The following is a 13,813-nucleotide window of genomic DNA, read 5'->3' as shown; positions in this document are numbered from 1 at the left end:
TTCTCAAAACATGCCCAGAATGTCTTCATCAAAAGCCTTCTAGTGAAAGGACTGCAATCTAAAACCTTTTGTTTTAGTCAAACATGAGCAGTGGTACAGAATCCTACGTGCTGCAAGGATGACCGTTTTATTTTCAGACAGAAGTAAAGAGTATCTAGAAGGTATTAATAGTATCTCCCTTTTTAATGCCTTCCAGAGCAGCTGAATCTTTATTTGATTTCTGGTTTTATTTTTCACTTTCTGATTCTCCTTTTCCTCTGAAATGTCTATTTATTCTACTCTTATCATTTTTATTTTGCAAATATATTCTGAAGTGGAGGCTTTCAACTTAGCCATCTTTATGTGAAATACCGTATCTCCCAATTACTTCTGTGAAGCCCTTAATGTCAACAAATGCCGCCTTCAGCAAGGGTTTTTGAAACTTGCTTTCTTGATCCAAGTCTTCTTCTGAATGCTTCTCTGATAATGTCTCCTCTGATCAAGGGGGCTGCTTGTCTTTCTGCTTTTCTTGTACATGCCCCATGTTGTTACATAGCAGTAATTTATATTAAAGGGTTTTTGTATAATTTTAAAATTTTGTTTTCTGAAGACTCTTCCAGGGAAATCTGTCTCCTTTACATGGGATAGCCATTCTCTCAGAAACAGAAAGTTTAAAAAAAAAAAAAAAAAAGGGGCTTGAATAAAAAGCAGCTCTCACAAATCATTCTACTGCCTTCTCTTTCTTCTACTTCCATTTCAGGAAGGTCTGCTCCAGCAATTGCTACTGATCCTGTACCACTGTACTGTCTCAATTAAACCAAGCATTTATATCCAATTAAAAACAATAATGGAAGTTATGATGAATTCTGTCTAAAAACACTACTTGGTATTTTGAGGTTACTGCAGAAAATAAAACAGTTGTGACTCAATGAAGTGGAAAATTGCTGTCTTATAACAGATCCTCTAAGGTGCAAAATGTTCTCACCGCTTTTGCTGTTATCAGTATGTCTAGTAATTGCTTTTTGTCCACCTATTTTTAAGAGGGAAACAGACTTACAATCTGGAGAAAAAGAGACAGCAAAAAATACAAAAATATAGTAGTAATGTTTTTATAATTGTTTTCATATTTTATAGCATTAGGAGTACATACAAAAAAAAAAACCCAAACATTTGGGCTATCAAGATGAAAAAGGTAGAAAGAGATTAAAAGAAGCAACAGGTCACATTTAAAAAACAAACACTCATGGGCTAATAATAAAATATTGCTTTAGTTCTTTGGGGAAAAAAAAACTTACTACTAATTAAAAGTGGTTTAGAGCCATAAGGTTGAGAATACTCCTAGCAACGTTTCTACATAGGTTTAATTATAAAACAGCATTGTGAAAAATTACCTGATAAAAAATTACACTTTAGGTCTATATAAGAAGGAATGTTACAAAATCACTTTTTCTAACAAACAAGCAACTCAATGTGGTAGACTAAGATCACATCTTTCTTCCATGACTAGCACACACATATACAGTTGCATTTTCCTGGGCTTTCAATTTGGAGTTTTTGGGTTTTATTTAATACTTGTGCATGGTTTTGGATTCTCCTCAGTTTTATGAAGACTTTCTGGGAAAAGTGAGAGGAAATTCCATTATTTGCAAACATATAACCAAAATTAAATTTCTATGAATTATTTCTTTTTGAAAGACAAATATGAAGAAGGTCTGAAGTAAGTATTTGAACTCAGCAATTCTCATGTCTAGTAAACATGTGCAGGGAGTACCAAACAGCTGCCTTCCAGAACTAGACTGATAACTTGCTGCAAGACAACTATGGGATTTATTCCCCCTCCCCCACTTCCATTTTTTTCTTTTTTTTTAAACTAGACCATTTGGTCTTTTACAGTATAGCCACGCAACTGTAAATTCAGTCTGTATGTGTCCTGTACCCACATATTCTTAAAATCCACTGGGACAAAGACATTTTCAAATGTTTTTGAACCCCCCCACTGGGGTTTACTAAACTTCTTTGATGTTTTCACCCTGACCACATAAATGGAATCTATATTTAAAAGAAAGGTGATTAGGACCATTTTCATAACAATGAGATAAAGAGTGCCCGTCAAATTTACTTTTCTTCTAGGAAACTTTCCAGCCAAAGTCAACAGCTACCAAGAACTGCATCTCTGAACCCATGTTCAAGGATGCAACTCACTAATTAAATGTTCTTCAAACATTCCAAGAACATTCATATTTTCTGACTGATCCATTCCAAACATTTCTAAGGCATCCTCAATCCAAGTTCTAGCATCCTAGTTCACAGTAATCTCCCTTGATACGGGAGTAACTAATCTGCACAGTAACTTCCATCATTTTAAGCTTCACTTAAAATGCATCTCTAAACACAGTGCCCTGGCAATCCTCCAGTTTATTCACATACAGATATTTAAGTATTTGTGCACCCTCTGTTACTCAGATGAAACACAGCTTTTTATAGAAATCCTTGAAGACAGACAGGATAGTGATGAATTAACACACTCAGAATTAAGGTACAATGGCAGTATTGTCCTCATGCTCCTTATAACTAGTCCACAGTCCCCTGGATTTTCCTAAAATCCTGTCTAGAAAGCTACCTTTTCATTCCACAACCACAGAGATTTCAGTATGGGTGACATGGAAACACTGCAGAGAATCAGCATATGGGACCTCACTTCTCCTTAATATACCCATACCAAAAAATTCTATTTATTCAAATTCTGTGTTGCAAAAACTACAGGTTCACATTTTCTGTCTACCTGCAAAAGGCCAAATATATACTATATAATAAAAACTATCAAACCGTGTAAGGGCTGCAGTAGCAGTGTTATGCCAAAGCAGAGATCTAATCGAAGTACCAGACAGCCATGTTCTTCTCAAATACCCTCTTGGGAATCACTCTAGTGAGCACTGAAACCTCCTGTAGCCCTATATCCATGGAGGAAGGCTTCTAGGCCTCCCCTGCCCTGGGCAACCACGTCAGTGTAACAGATCTAGATGTTTTACACTTACACTCAATTCACTCATGTAATGAAATTTCTGTTATAAAGCCCTAGCCAAACCCAGACGTTATATAAAAGAGTCCAGTACAATCAACTGCACTAGAATACAACCACATGAGATGATTAAAATAATTTTTTTTTCCAGGTGCCAGATATCTGCCATCAAGTTTGGATAAAATCAAGAATATCTTACTCCTTGCTGAGCTTTTAATCCTGCCTCCTCAGAATATGTCAAAACTGATAACCATGGCAGACACTTACACTTGATGTCTTTATTTTCTCAGTAGCATCAAAATCCACAAACTGCAGTTCTAGCTGTCTCCCTCTCCTGAACTGCCCTTCCCATCCATTCATCCCCCACAGTCCTCCTCACCTCCCCCAACATGTTGACACAGGAGTTTTAAAAAGAAATCAGAATGAAGTACATTGCACAGAAGGGGGATTTATTTTAGCATAGGCACATAAGAAGCAGCAGCATTGAGAAAACTACTTGAATGCAAGAACTCTATTAAGTTATCTCAGCTTTTATCCAAGTTGATGTATTTACTTCGTAAGATCTCAAGTCAAATATTTTTTTAACACAGACTTAAGGTACCACAGCGCCTGTGCAGAATAAAAATTGCAGAAACTATATAATTTTAAAGGACATTTTATGTGGATCTGTGGGTGCCCAAAGACACTACTGCAAAAAGTGTTCTATTGACATAATGCAAGCCAGCTCTTTCAAAACTATCTGTACAGGTATTACTTCTTTGAAAGGAAGTAATGTCTCAGAGTGGAGGGAAATACTGATGTGGTAAATGGCAAAATACAGCATCTTCCTAATCTTTCACACTTACTTCCATCACTATAACTTACACCCAGATTATATTTTCTAAAGCCTTTTTTCTTTTTGTTCCATAGGATCAACAAAATGCTTAGTGTATTGCCAAGAAACAACCCATGCACCAAATTCTGACAAATTCTGAAAAATTCAAACCATCAGAAAATTCTATTAAAAAAGCAAGTAGAATGCTTTTCTTCATGAAAGGAGAAGAGATGAACTGTAGAATTAATATCTTATAATGAATAATGGATGAAAATAATGCTCAATTACTAACCCCATGCAACAGCAAAAAAACAAGGTAGCAGAGACTATAAAGACTACATAAGGAGTCCAAACTATACCCAAAGCAACTTAAATATCACACAATCCTTCTAGAAGTTTTTTGTTTATAAATCAAAGAACATACAGGACATTTATTTCAAGCATTTAAATTTGCACTGCACCGCAGTAAGCAATTTCAGATATGCTGCCTAAGACTGTTCATCTCTGGTTTCAAACCTTCTTTATATAATAACCTTCATGTGACTCAGCACTCTCCATCAACCTCTCAGTTCTCTCACACAGCTCTCCTCACAGCTCATAAATATTACCCTTTCTTCACTCACTTCTCTCCCTTTCTTTACCATCACAAACTCCAACTTCATTGATGATATCTAACCCTGTAAGAGCTAGAACTAGGAAATATGACTGCTTTTTTTTCTTTTAGTCATCTGTAGCTCTTTGGAAAAAAAAAAAAGTTAATTGCAAACACTAACAAAACAACATATAAGGGTAACCAATAATATACCACAAGCTTACTATTCTTTACTAGATGGATTCTTAGAGACACAAAGGTTTAAAGATAACATGAAATCCTCTCAGTTGGGGTAAGGAGAGGAAGACTTTTCTCTAGACCGAAGCCTCCACTGCCAATTCCAGACTAGCTTCATCACAGAATCATAGAATAGTTAGGGTTGGAAAGGACCTTAAGATCATCTACTTACACCCCCCTGCCATGGGCAGGGACACCTCACACTAAACCATGCCACTCAAGGCTTCGTCATTAGCAAGATGAAATATGGTTCACCTGTGATTTTTACTGGTTTCAGCAAAAATGTTTTAACTGAAAACATATTTTTGGGCTCTTTCAGACTCTTCTTTGTGCATATAAAAATGAAGATAATCCCAAAAATTATTATGGAAAAAGAAAAACAAAATACTCTGTACTACGTATTTATAAGGAAGCTTATAATGAGAACAAGTAGCACAGTGTCCTCTCCAGGTAAGGCCAACCTTAAGAAAAATTACCAGGGTTTTGAGTTTGAAGGGGTTGGGAATGGGAATAGAAGGTGTTGATGGCTTCCCCCTCCCCTCCTTTTTTTTCTTTTTGGACATCAAAATGCTCTTTTGTCAGCTGCAAACAATTGTTTGAAATAATCTCTGCATGGTAGAGCTCTTGAGATACACACAAGAAACGGCTATGTTAGAGTATCAGCACACTGCATACAAACAGAACTTGCTTTCAGTAAGTCAAGCACAGACACACATTGTACTGCCACCCATGCTCTCTAAATGGAACTGCAAAACAATCAGCATTTATTTTAACTGCAGATTACTCTGAGCCATACTGAAACACTCTATGCCTATGGAAATACATATAATCATCTACACTTCACCCTGCATTCTGAAAATGCAGAGAAATTAATTTAGGAATCACAGAATAGTTAGGGTTGGAAAGGACCTTAAGATCATCTACTTACAACCCCCCTACCATGGGCAGGGACACCTCACATTAAACCGTGTCACCCAAGGCTCTGTCCAACCTGGCCTCAAACACCGCCAGGGATGGCATCATACAACTTCTACTGGAGCTGGGGCTTTGCAAGACAATACAAACAACCTCCCCAGGATCTTCCAATTTGACCTCTCCTTCCATGTGCCAGAATTCACTTATTTTGGTTCACTCTTTTACACTTTATTTACCTTTTTTCTCCCTTTCCACAACCCAAATGGAAGAAACTGCCACAGGATTTTTCAGAACATACTTAAGAGTCCCTATAAAATGCAATGAACACAGAACATGTTGTTGCTCTAATGCTTGCATATATCTAGTATTGATGTCTTTCCAGAATGAGTCCTCCCTATTCAAATTATGCACTTATACACATTTTTAAGGAAGACAACTATTTAAGACCACACAATTACCTACTCTGCTATATGCTTTCTTGCACCTCTGTCTCAGTCATGAGCTTCAAATTATTTCCTACTACAGTATAATAATGCTAACTATTTTTCATAATATCACTATGAGAAATGTCTTCATTTTGCTAATCTGAAGTCCTGGCAATTCTACACAGACTTACACATAAGGCACTTCTACTATACAGGAGTTTTTTTCCCTGTCTTACATAAAAGCATTATCCAAAATACTGAAAGGTACTTCAAACAATCTGGCATCTGCAGAAATAAAAAGCAACCTGAGAACATTTTTCCCAGTACAAGTCCAACGCCTGTGCAGAAGCTTTCAGGTGTCTATGATTCTCTCAATACTCATACATACCCACATATCTATACTTACATGAGAAAACCTGAATGGATAATAATTCAAAAAACCCTAAACTGTATCAAGTTAACTGATTTGCCATTTCAGCAAGGGGCATGATATTTATTTCTGGATTTATAACAAATTGTACATACAGGGTGAACACTGCCATTAACACTCAATTAATATGCCAAAAATTAATTGTAGGTAAATACTCCAAACTTACATTGAAATTCATCTTTTTTTTAAATCTGATCATTTACAATAACATGTTAATTAAAAAAAACAAACAAAAAAAGTCAGCATATACAGACCTTCCAGTAGTCAGATTGTAAACTGTAGTACCTCTGGTATGCAGATAATGCTGTAGGAGAGAAAAATGAATGTTGAATTTGTTTGATTACATTTTCTTTGAAGAAAATGACAGAAAAACCTTAGGAGTCAGAATACATAACATTAAAATGATAAATGGTTTAATAAAAGTAACACTGCCACAATAAGTACACTGTTGTGGGTAATGCATTCCTTGATATTATAATTTTGTTTTATGAAATGTCAATGCAAAAGTACATTTATTATCAAACTTATGAATGTAAATCAAGCAATATTTTACAGAAAAACTCTAATAAAGAAATCATTTTAAATTTGGGGATTTTCATCCTGGACAAAGCTGTTGTAAGATTTAAAAATTTAATCATGTAGCTCATTTACCATGCTCCCTGATGTCCTGTAATTTCTAAAGAACTGGTGCAGAGGGACATACAAAGAAAAATCAATTTCACATGCCCTTTCATTCAGTAACTAGAGAAACAAAAGCAGGCAGAAAAAAGCTTGTATTTTATTCAACATCCAAGACCAAAACTAAGTTGGAAAACAGCGCTAACAGCAGCTCTGTTTGGTAGAACAGTAGCTCTACCTGGCAAAGTATTTCTCAAATCACCATTCCTGCACTGCTCTTTCCCACTAAAAATTCTGGTTGATTCACCTTGCCCTTATGTTTACAGGCCACACAGGACTGTAATGCAAATGCTACAGTAAGAACAACATTCTTGTAACAACACTGCACTAGGCACCATCCAAAAAATTAAGAGTTTTAAATGAAGGTTCACTGTGGCAACACCAAGATTTTGATTTTTTTAAAGTATCTGCATTTTAAATTTATGTAAGAATGGTTTCTATACAGTATGTATGTTCCAAACAACAAAAGAAGGCAAACTGCTTTGAAAAAATACAAGCTCTAAACAGATTAAGACCGTAAGAAGAATATGTACTTTGTGTCCAGGTTCATTTCCTGTAAGTGCCACAGGTAAACAATGTCCCCAAATTTTATCACCTTTCTAATGCCTATCTTGCATATTTGTTTCTGTAACCTAACAAAAGTCCTTACATATAAGCAAAATAAGAACTAGGTTTAAACCACGACACATAATGACAAGGCACACAGAACTTTCTCTTCTGAAGAATAGACAGATGAGTGCAAAGACATACAAGGCCTCACAACCTTGTATTTTTAAATGCCTGACAGATGCCGAATCATGCCCATAAGGTGCCCATCACCACTGGAATTGCTTGTGAAGCCAGCCTCTGATTTTGATGCTCTAAACTGGGATTTATTTACATGTCCAAAGTAGGAAAAAAACAAACAAAACAAATGAAACAAAAACCCAACAGAGAATACTCATCATCCATATGCTATCAACACGCAGTATGCGTAAATGAAATGTATGCAACTTAGTTGAATAAGATCACCCGAAAATCCATCAGGCTAAGCCTTTCAGAACACAATTCCTCCCCCCTCCCCCCACCAAATTCGGTACAATCTGAAGGATGACTGCAGTCTGACAGTGTAAATTTAAGAATGTTATGACTAAGCATATTTCGGTCACATTCTGTGACTGTGTTATAAAGGATGCTCACATAACACAAAACCTCCTACCCCAAATGCTCCTTCTAGATTCACACTCTCCCAGATATCAATGACTTCTTGACAGAAAGGCATAATTAAAAAAACACCAAAACAAACCTAAACCACCAGAAAACCCCAGCAACACTGAAGGCTGCAATATCATTTACACCTTTACTTTTCATCCAAGATTGGTCATCCCAAGGTGAGACAATTTTTGTCAAAAAAAAAAAAAAAATTCTATGCGCTACTGCCCCTCTTTTAACATAGGATCAACTGTCATTTTTACAGACACAACTACTCCATTTCATTTAAGATGTCCTTTTTTAATGAAATGGGTGCTTTCAAATCACTCCTATTCACACCAGAATTCCGAGACAACCTTCTGATAAGGAGCTTATTACTGAGCTTTTCCAATCTCAAAGTCTGCCACTGAAATGCTTAGAGATATGGAATTGCTGCTGGCCAAATACACAGAAACCTTAAAACCGAGGGGCAGATACAGCATTTACCACCCTACTCTAAACAGGAAGGGGGGTGGCAGCATATGCCCCAAAGCTACATTGTAGCTTTTCAGATCAATCATCATCAGCTACACTGCTTGAACAGAATAAAAGAATTTTTACCTGCCACCACTCTGGGAAGAAAAACACCATCTTTCCACCCAAACAACTGAAATTACTGGACAGTAAGAAACCTCATCAACTGAGGCTCACTTTGAATTCTGCCTTTAAGCCTGTGCCTCCTATGCAGAGCTGACCCTTGCCAAGTTCATACAGTTACAGTATACTGCTTTCCTCTTGCAGGTTTCTACAGTCACCCAGAACTTCCGACTTTAACACTGTCAGCCTTTATTATTTGTCATCTAAAAATTTGCCTTCTCCTTTTACTATGAGTAGGGGTCAAGGGACATCTCATAATCAGGACAGAGAGGATAGGGGTTTCTTATTCGCCTCTGTGTAAGCTTCCGTGATTTCACACAGAGAATACAAATTAGATTTTATATAATTACCAGGTATGGGGTTTCCGGGCGTTATCTTGTTATTTAATGGTCTGGGGTTTTTTTAAATATGCTTAATTTCATAAACAATAGAACTTTATAAAATACGTAATTTTATCAGCAATACAACAGACAATCTCTCTTCGTATCCAGTCTAAAACTGTAATCTAACAAACAAGGTGAAAATGGGAGCAAAATGTCTACACTAAATGACATCCACCTACCCGTCATTTTTAGCACATGTTGCATCTGTGTTGTAATCACAAATCACGCAGTCATAGAATGACTTTTATGATCTGTCCTAACAAACCTACTTTATACTTGAAAAATTAAGAGGCCTTTCAAAGTGATGCAAACATGGAGCAGTTTCAGTATTTTAGTGCTTGAGCAAGGAAAAAGAGAACTAGATGCTGACACCATCTAGTGGCACCTTGCGTGGCTAAATGCGACTAACATTTTTGGCTTGCTGAATATTTCAGAAAGTTAAAAGCATTAATTTGATGACATACTCCTGAAAAGAGTTTTAAACCAACTCAAAGGTCCATATTCTTCCACATAAATCAAGAGTTGTTTTCTTAAATAAAAATTTATTTTAATGTTAATTTTTAATCAAGCACTGACATTTCTTAGTGCTTAGCTGATGTGAAAACAAGCACTTTGATAGAAAAAAAGCTGAAGAACTTCACAAGGGAAACAATGAAAGGGTGCATGCATTGCTTTAGATTGACAGTGCTTCCAGGAAAAAAAAAAATCTTCATTAAACACTTAGGAGACACACACAGGTTATGGAAACAGCTTATTACATAGTGCAGATTTTATTCACAAGTGTTTTAACCTACCAAAATGAACACTACTGGGCCATGAAACTAAAGACATCAAAAGGTGAGGAAATTCCAAGGTTGAGTCAATGGAATTTACTTTCTGCTGGGTCAAACATGGACTGGATGCCCAGGCCCAAAGAGTCATGGTGAATGGAGATAGACCCAGCTGGTGGCTGGTCACAAGTGGTGTTCCCCAGGGCCAGTTCTATTTAACAATTATATCGGTGATCTAGATGAGGGGACTGAGTGCACACTTAGTAAGTCTGCAAGCTAGACACCATGTTGGGCAGGAGTATTTTATCTGCTGGAGGGTAGAAAGGCTCTACAGAGGGATCTAGACAGGCTGGATCAATGGGCTGAGACCAATTGTATGAGGTTCACAGAAAGACTCAGTGATGGGTTCTGCACTTGGGTAACAACCACATGCAACGCTACAGGCTTGGGGAAGAGTGGCTGGAAAGCATCTAGCAGAAAATGACCTGTGGGTGTTGGTCAACAGTCAGCTGAACATGAGCCAGCAGTAGCCCAGGTGGCCAAGAAGGCCAACAGCATCATGCCTTGTATCAGAAACAGTGTGGCCAGCAGGGCCAGGTCAGCAACTGTCCCACTGTACTCGGCACTGGTGAGGCCAAACCTCAAATATTGTGCTCAGCTTTGGGCCTGTCATGACAAGACAGACACTGAGATGCTGGAGCATGTCCAAAAATGGGCAACGACGCTCGTGAAGGGTCTGGAGCATAAGTTATGAGCATGGCTGAAGGAACTGGGGTAATTTACCCTGGAGAAAAGGAGACTGAAAGGAGACCTTATCGCTCTCTACAACTATTCAAAAGAAGGTTGTAATGAGATGCGTGTCACTCTCTTTCTTCTCCCAAGTAACAAGAGATAGGTTGGCAGGTTTAGACTGGGTATTAGGAAAGATTTGCTCGTGGAAAGGGTTGTCAAGCACTGGAGCAGGCTGTGAAGGGAGTGGTGGAGTCACCATCCTTGGATGTATTTAAAATACGTGTAGATGTGGTACTTACGGAAACAGTTTAATGGTGGGCTCCACAGTGTTAGGTTAGTGGTTGGACTTTATGATCCTAAAGGTCTTTTCCAACCTAAATGATTCTGTAACTCCATAATACAAAAAAACCAAACAACAAATATGGAAGCTAGAGCAGCAAAATGCAGCTCAGTTCTTTTGTTCCAAGGCCCCAGGAAAGAGGTTGTTCTCCATATCCTGCAGAGATTTGTGCTGAAAGTACCAAAGAGATGATGAAAGAAGCCTAAAGCATTGTCTTCTTTTTAACACAGAATGCAGGCAGACACACAAAGGCAACACAATCATACACTGAAGAGAAAATAATAATTATCACCAATTAGCCCTGTAAGTAATTTTATTAACAACTACACATCCTCATCTGGAAATACAATACAGCAGTAAAGTGGTGAGAAGCCCACTGTCCCACAGTCATGTCCAACTATCACTGGCCTAGGAGACTAAATGGTATTAGATGTGTAAGACATATAGGAGTTTTACAAGGAGTTTTACTGTTCCAGAAACCCTTTAGCTAATGAACTCTATTAAAGGTCTTGAAATACTGAGAGTATCAATGAAGGAACACAATGGAATCACATGATGCTCAAAAAACCTTCAAACAGCATATTCTGCAAAATTACTTTTAACAATTAAAGTGTTTATTTAGAACACTGCCCAAAATGAGAATTTTCAGAACACCAGTCAAATAACAAGGTCCAGCCATATTCTGTAACAACAACCTTCTAATGCTAACACCTGCCCCCCCACCTTGTAAAAAACATTTTAATGTTTTAAGCTTAAGATGATGTTCTTATTTTGTTCTAAAGGAGTATCGCATAATGGTTTGGACTGCCTGAAATTAAACCACCCAATATTTAACAGCAGCATCCTAAAGATGAAATCAACAGCAACCCAATTTCTGCCAGTTAGTAACGATTACAGACAACAAAACTAAAAATCTTAAACCTAAATATCAAACTTATTTAAAAGTCATCTCTTTTGCAACTCAGATTGCTATGGCACTTAAAATTCATTCTAATTCTTCAGGATTCAGCAGTAAAAGATGACCCAGCAGCAAACAGCACAATCCTGTGCATGCCAGAAAGTTCTCTCTTACTTTAAAAGATGACTCTACTACTACTCTGTGTATCAGACCACAGCATATTCAAATGCTTCCTAATGACAATACTTTCCAAACTCCAACAAGATGGAGACATCGGCCACCTCAGAGAAATCCTCTACAGAGCTATAATACAAAGGAACACATGTACCTTGTTGAGTTTGGGAGTTTTCTCTCAATCAAACACAACAATCAAAAAGCCTTTAAATTCAGGGTTTAGGCTGTATCTTCATAAACCAGGACCTCAAATGGGGGAAGGGGGAGGGGGTTCAGTTTTGGTTTACATTTTAGCCTACCAATTGCTAGAAAAATGCCCTTGGACTAATTAACTCTATCTTGTAAATTATTCATTTTTATATGGTGCATTTGACAGTGTGGTTACTATCCACAAATAAAAATAAATATTATTAAAACTGTTCAGATGTAGTACAGAAAAAAATGTGATCACAACTTGAGTACAGCAGTAAGAATTATTTTAGTGCAGTATTTACTGTGCTTTAGTAACTATGATTTGAACAATAGTATGTTTTTCCCAAATCATTCTTCAATTGCATTATCTACTTCCAAGATTTTTTCTTAGAGAACAGCAGCTCAAGGAGGCAAATTATAAAAGTATGTCTCCACCTGTGCAACTGTCAGCTGTCCTCCAAGTCATAAGTTGGAACACAGTCACTATATATGACCCTTCTACAAAACAAAGATCCCTAAGGAAAGCCACAGTAGATGTCAGAATTCATGTGCTCATTAAACAGCATTCAAGTAGAACCCAAGCCTTAAAGATCACTGTCTATGCTCTGTACTCTTTATGGAAGCCAATCATGAGGTAAAAGTAAGTTTTAAAATCTCCAAATGCTGATGTAGCATCTGTTTCTTCCTAGACTAGCAGCGCAGTCATTCTGGTGACTCTGCTGGCCCTCCCAGGGAATGCAGTAGCAAAGTTCACAGGTATATAGGTAGCATGGAGCAATAGCTGGACTCACAATGCTGACAAGTGTCCAAAAAACTACATGACAATCCATCAACGTCCTCCAGCGAAACCTGAGGCTGAGGTTTCACATTCTGGGGCAACTGTGCCACTTTGTTCTTGTAGGTTACTTTTCAATTGGATGAGCTCCCCACACAGCTGCACGTTCAGCTGTGCCAGCCCAAAGCAGAGAACAGCAACAAGCAGATGGGGGCTGCCACTAAAAGACACACCTAGAGAACAACGGGTTTGGAAACCTCTGAAACAATCAAACAGCTTGGGAATAACTGCCTGATTAAAAAAGAGGAAGATAACAGATTAGAGTTTTGAGGAAACAGAACAGTTTTGATTGGGAGGAGGAAACGTTTTCATCTGGGGAAATCCTGAAGCCAAAGTCTAACCAGTAATGATCAAGACAGCAAAAGCTGGACACAGAAACCAGCTTTAACAGACTTGATAAGCTGAATCAATTTGCACTGGTTATAATCACGTGAATACACATCACTGGCTCACAGTATTTAAAATCTGCAAAAAGGTTGATACCTTGCCTAGAACCTTCTCCTCCCAGTGCCGGAGCACAATTAACAAGACAACTCAATTTCATGGCGGCAGAGAAAACCCTTCAACAACAGC

The 13,813-nt window shown here is 37.6% G+C and overlaps 1 protein-coding gene across 14 annotated transcripts in view; it reads right to left on the bottom strand.

The window, feature by feature from the left end:
* The window catches only part of KDM6A (lysine demethylase 6A), a 158,232-nt gene that overhangs the window by 100,599 nt on the left and 43,820 nt on the right, over nucleotides 1-13,813 (bottom strand). For all 14 annotated transcript variants that reach the window (XR_009743407.1, XR_009743408.1, XM_061453436.1 and 11 more), the window contains one exon: nucleotides 6,666-6,715. Coding sequence is in view for 10 of the 14 variants with exons in the window: in XM_061453436.1 (XP_061309420.1) it covers nucleotides 6,666-6,715 (50 nt within the window). In the remaining 4 variants the exon portion in view is untranslated. The remainder of the gene's footprint in view (nucleotides 1-6,665; nucleotides 6,716-13,813) is intronic.

Source organism: Pezoporus flaviventris, unplaced genomic scaffold (assembly GCF_033815535.1).
Source record: "Pezoporus flaviventris isolate CSIRO_AGI_PZ_B2104156 unplaced genomic scaffold, CSIRO_AGI_Pfla_v1 ptg000015l, whole genome shotgun sequence".
NCBI classification, from domain to species: domain Eukaryota; kingdom Metazoa; phylum Chordata; class Aves; order Psittaciformes; family Psittacidae; genus Pezoporus; species Pezoporus flaviventris.
The sequence above is the reverse complement of the archived record's forward strand: the minus strand, read 5'-3'. Positions and strand labels throughout refer to the sequence as shown.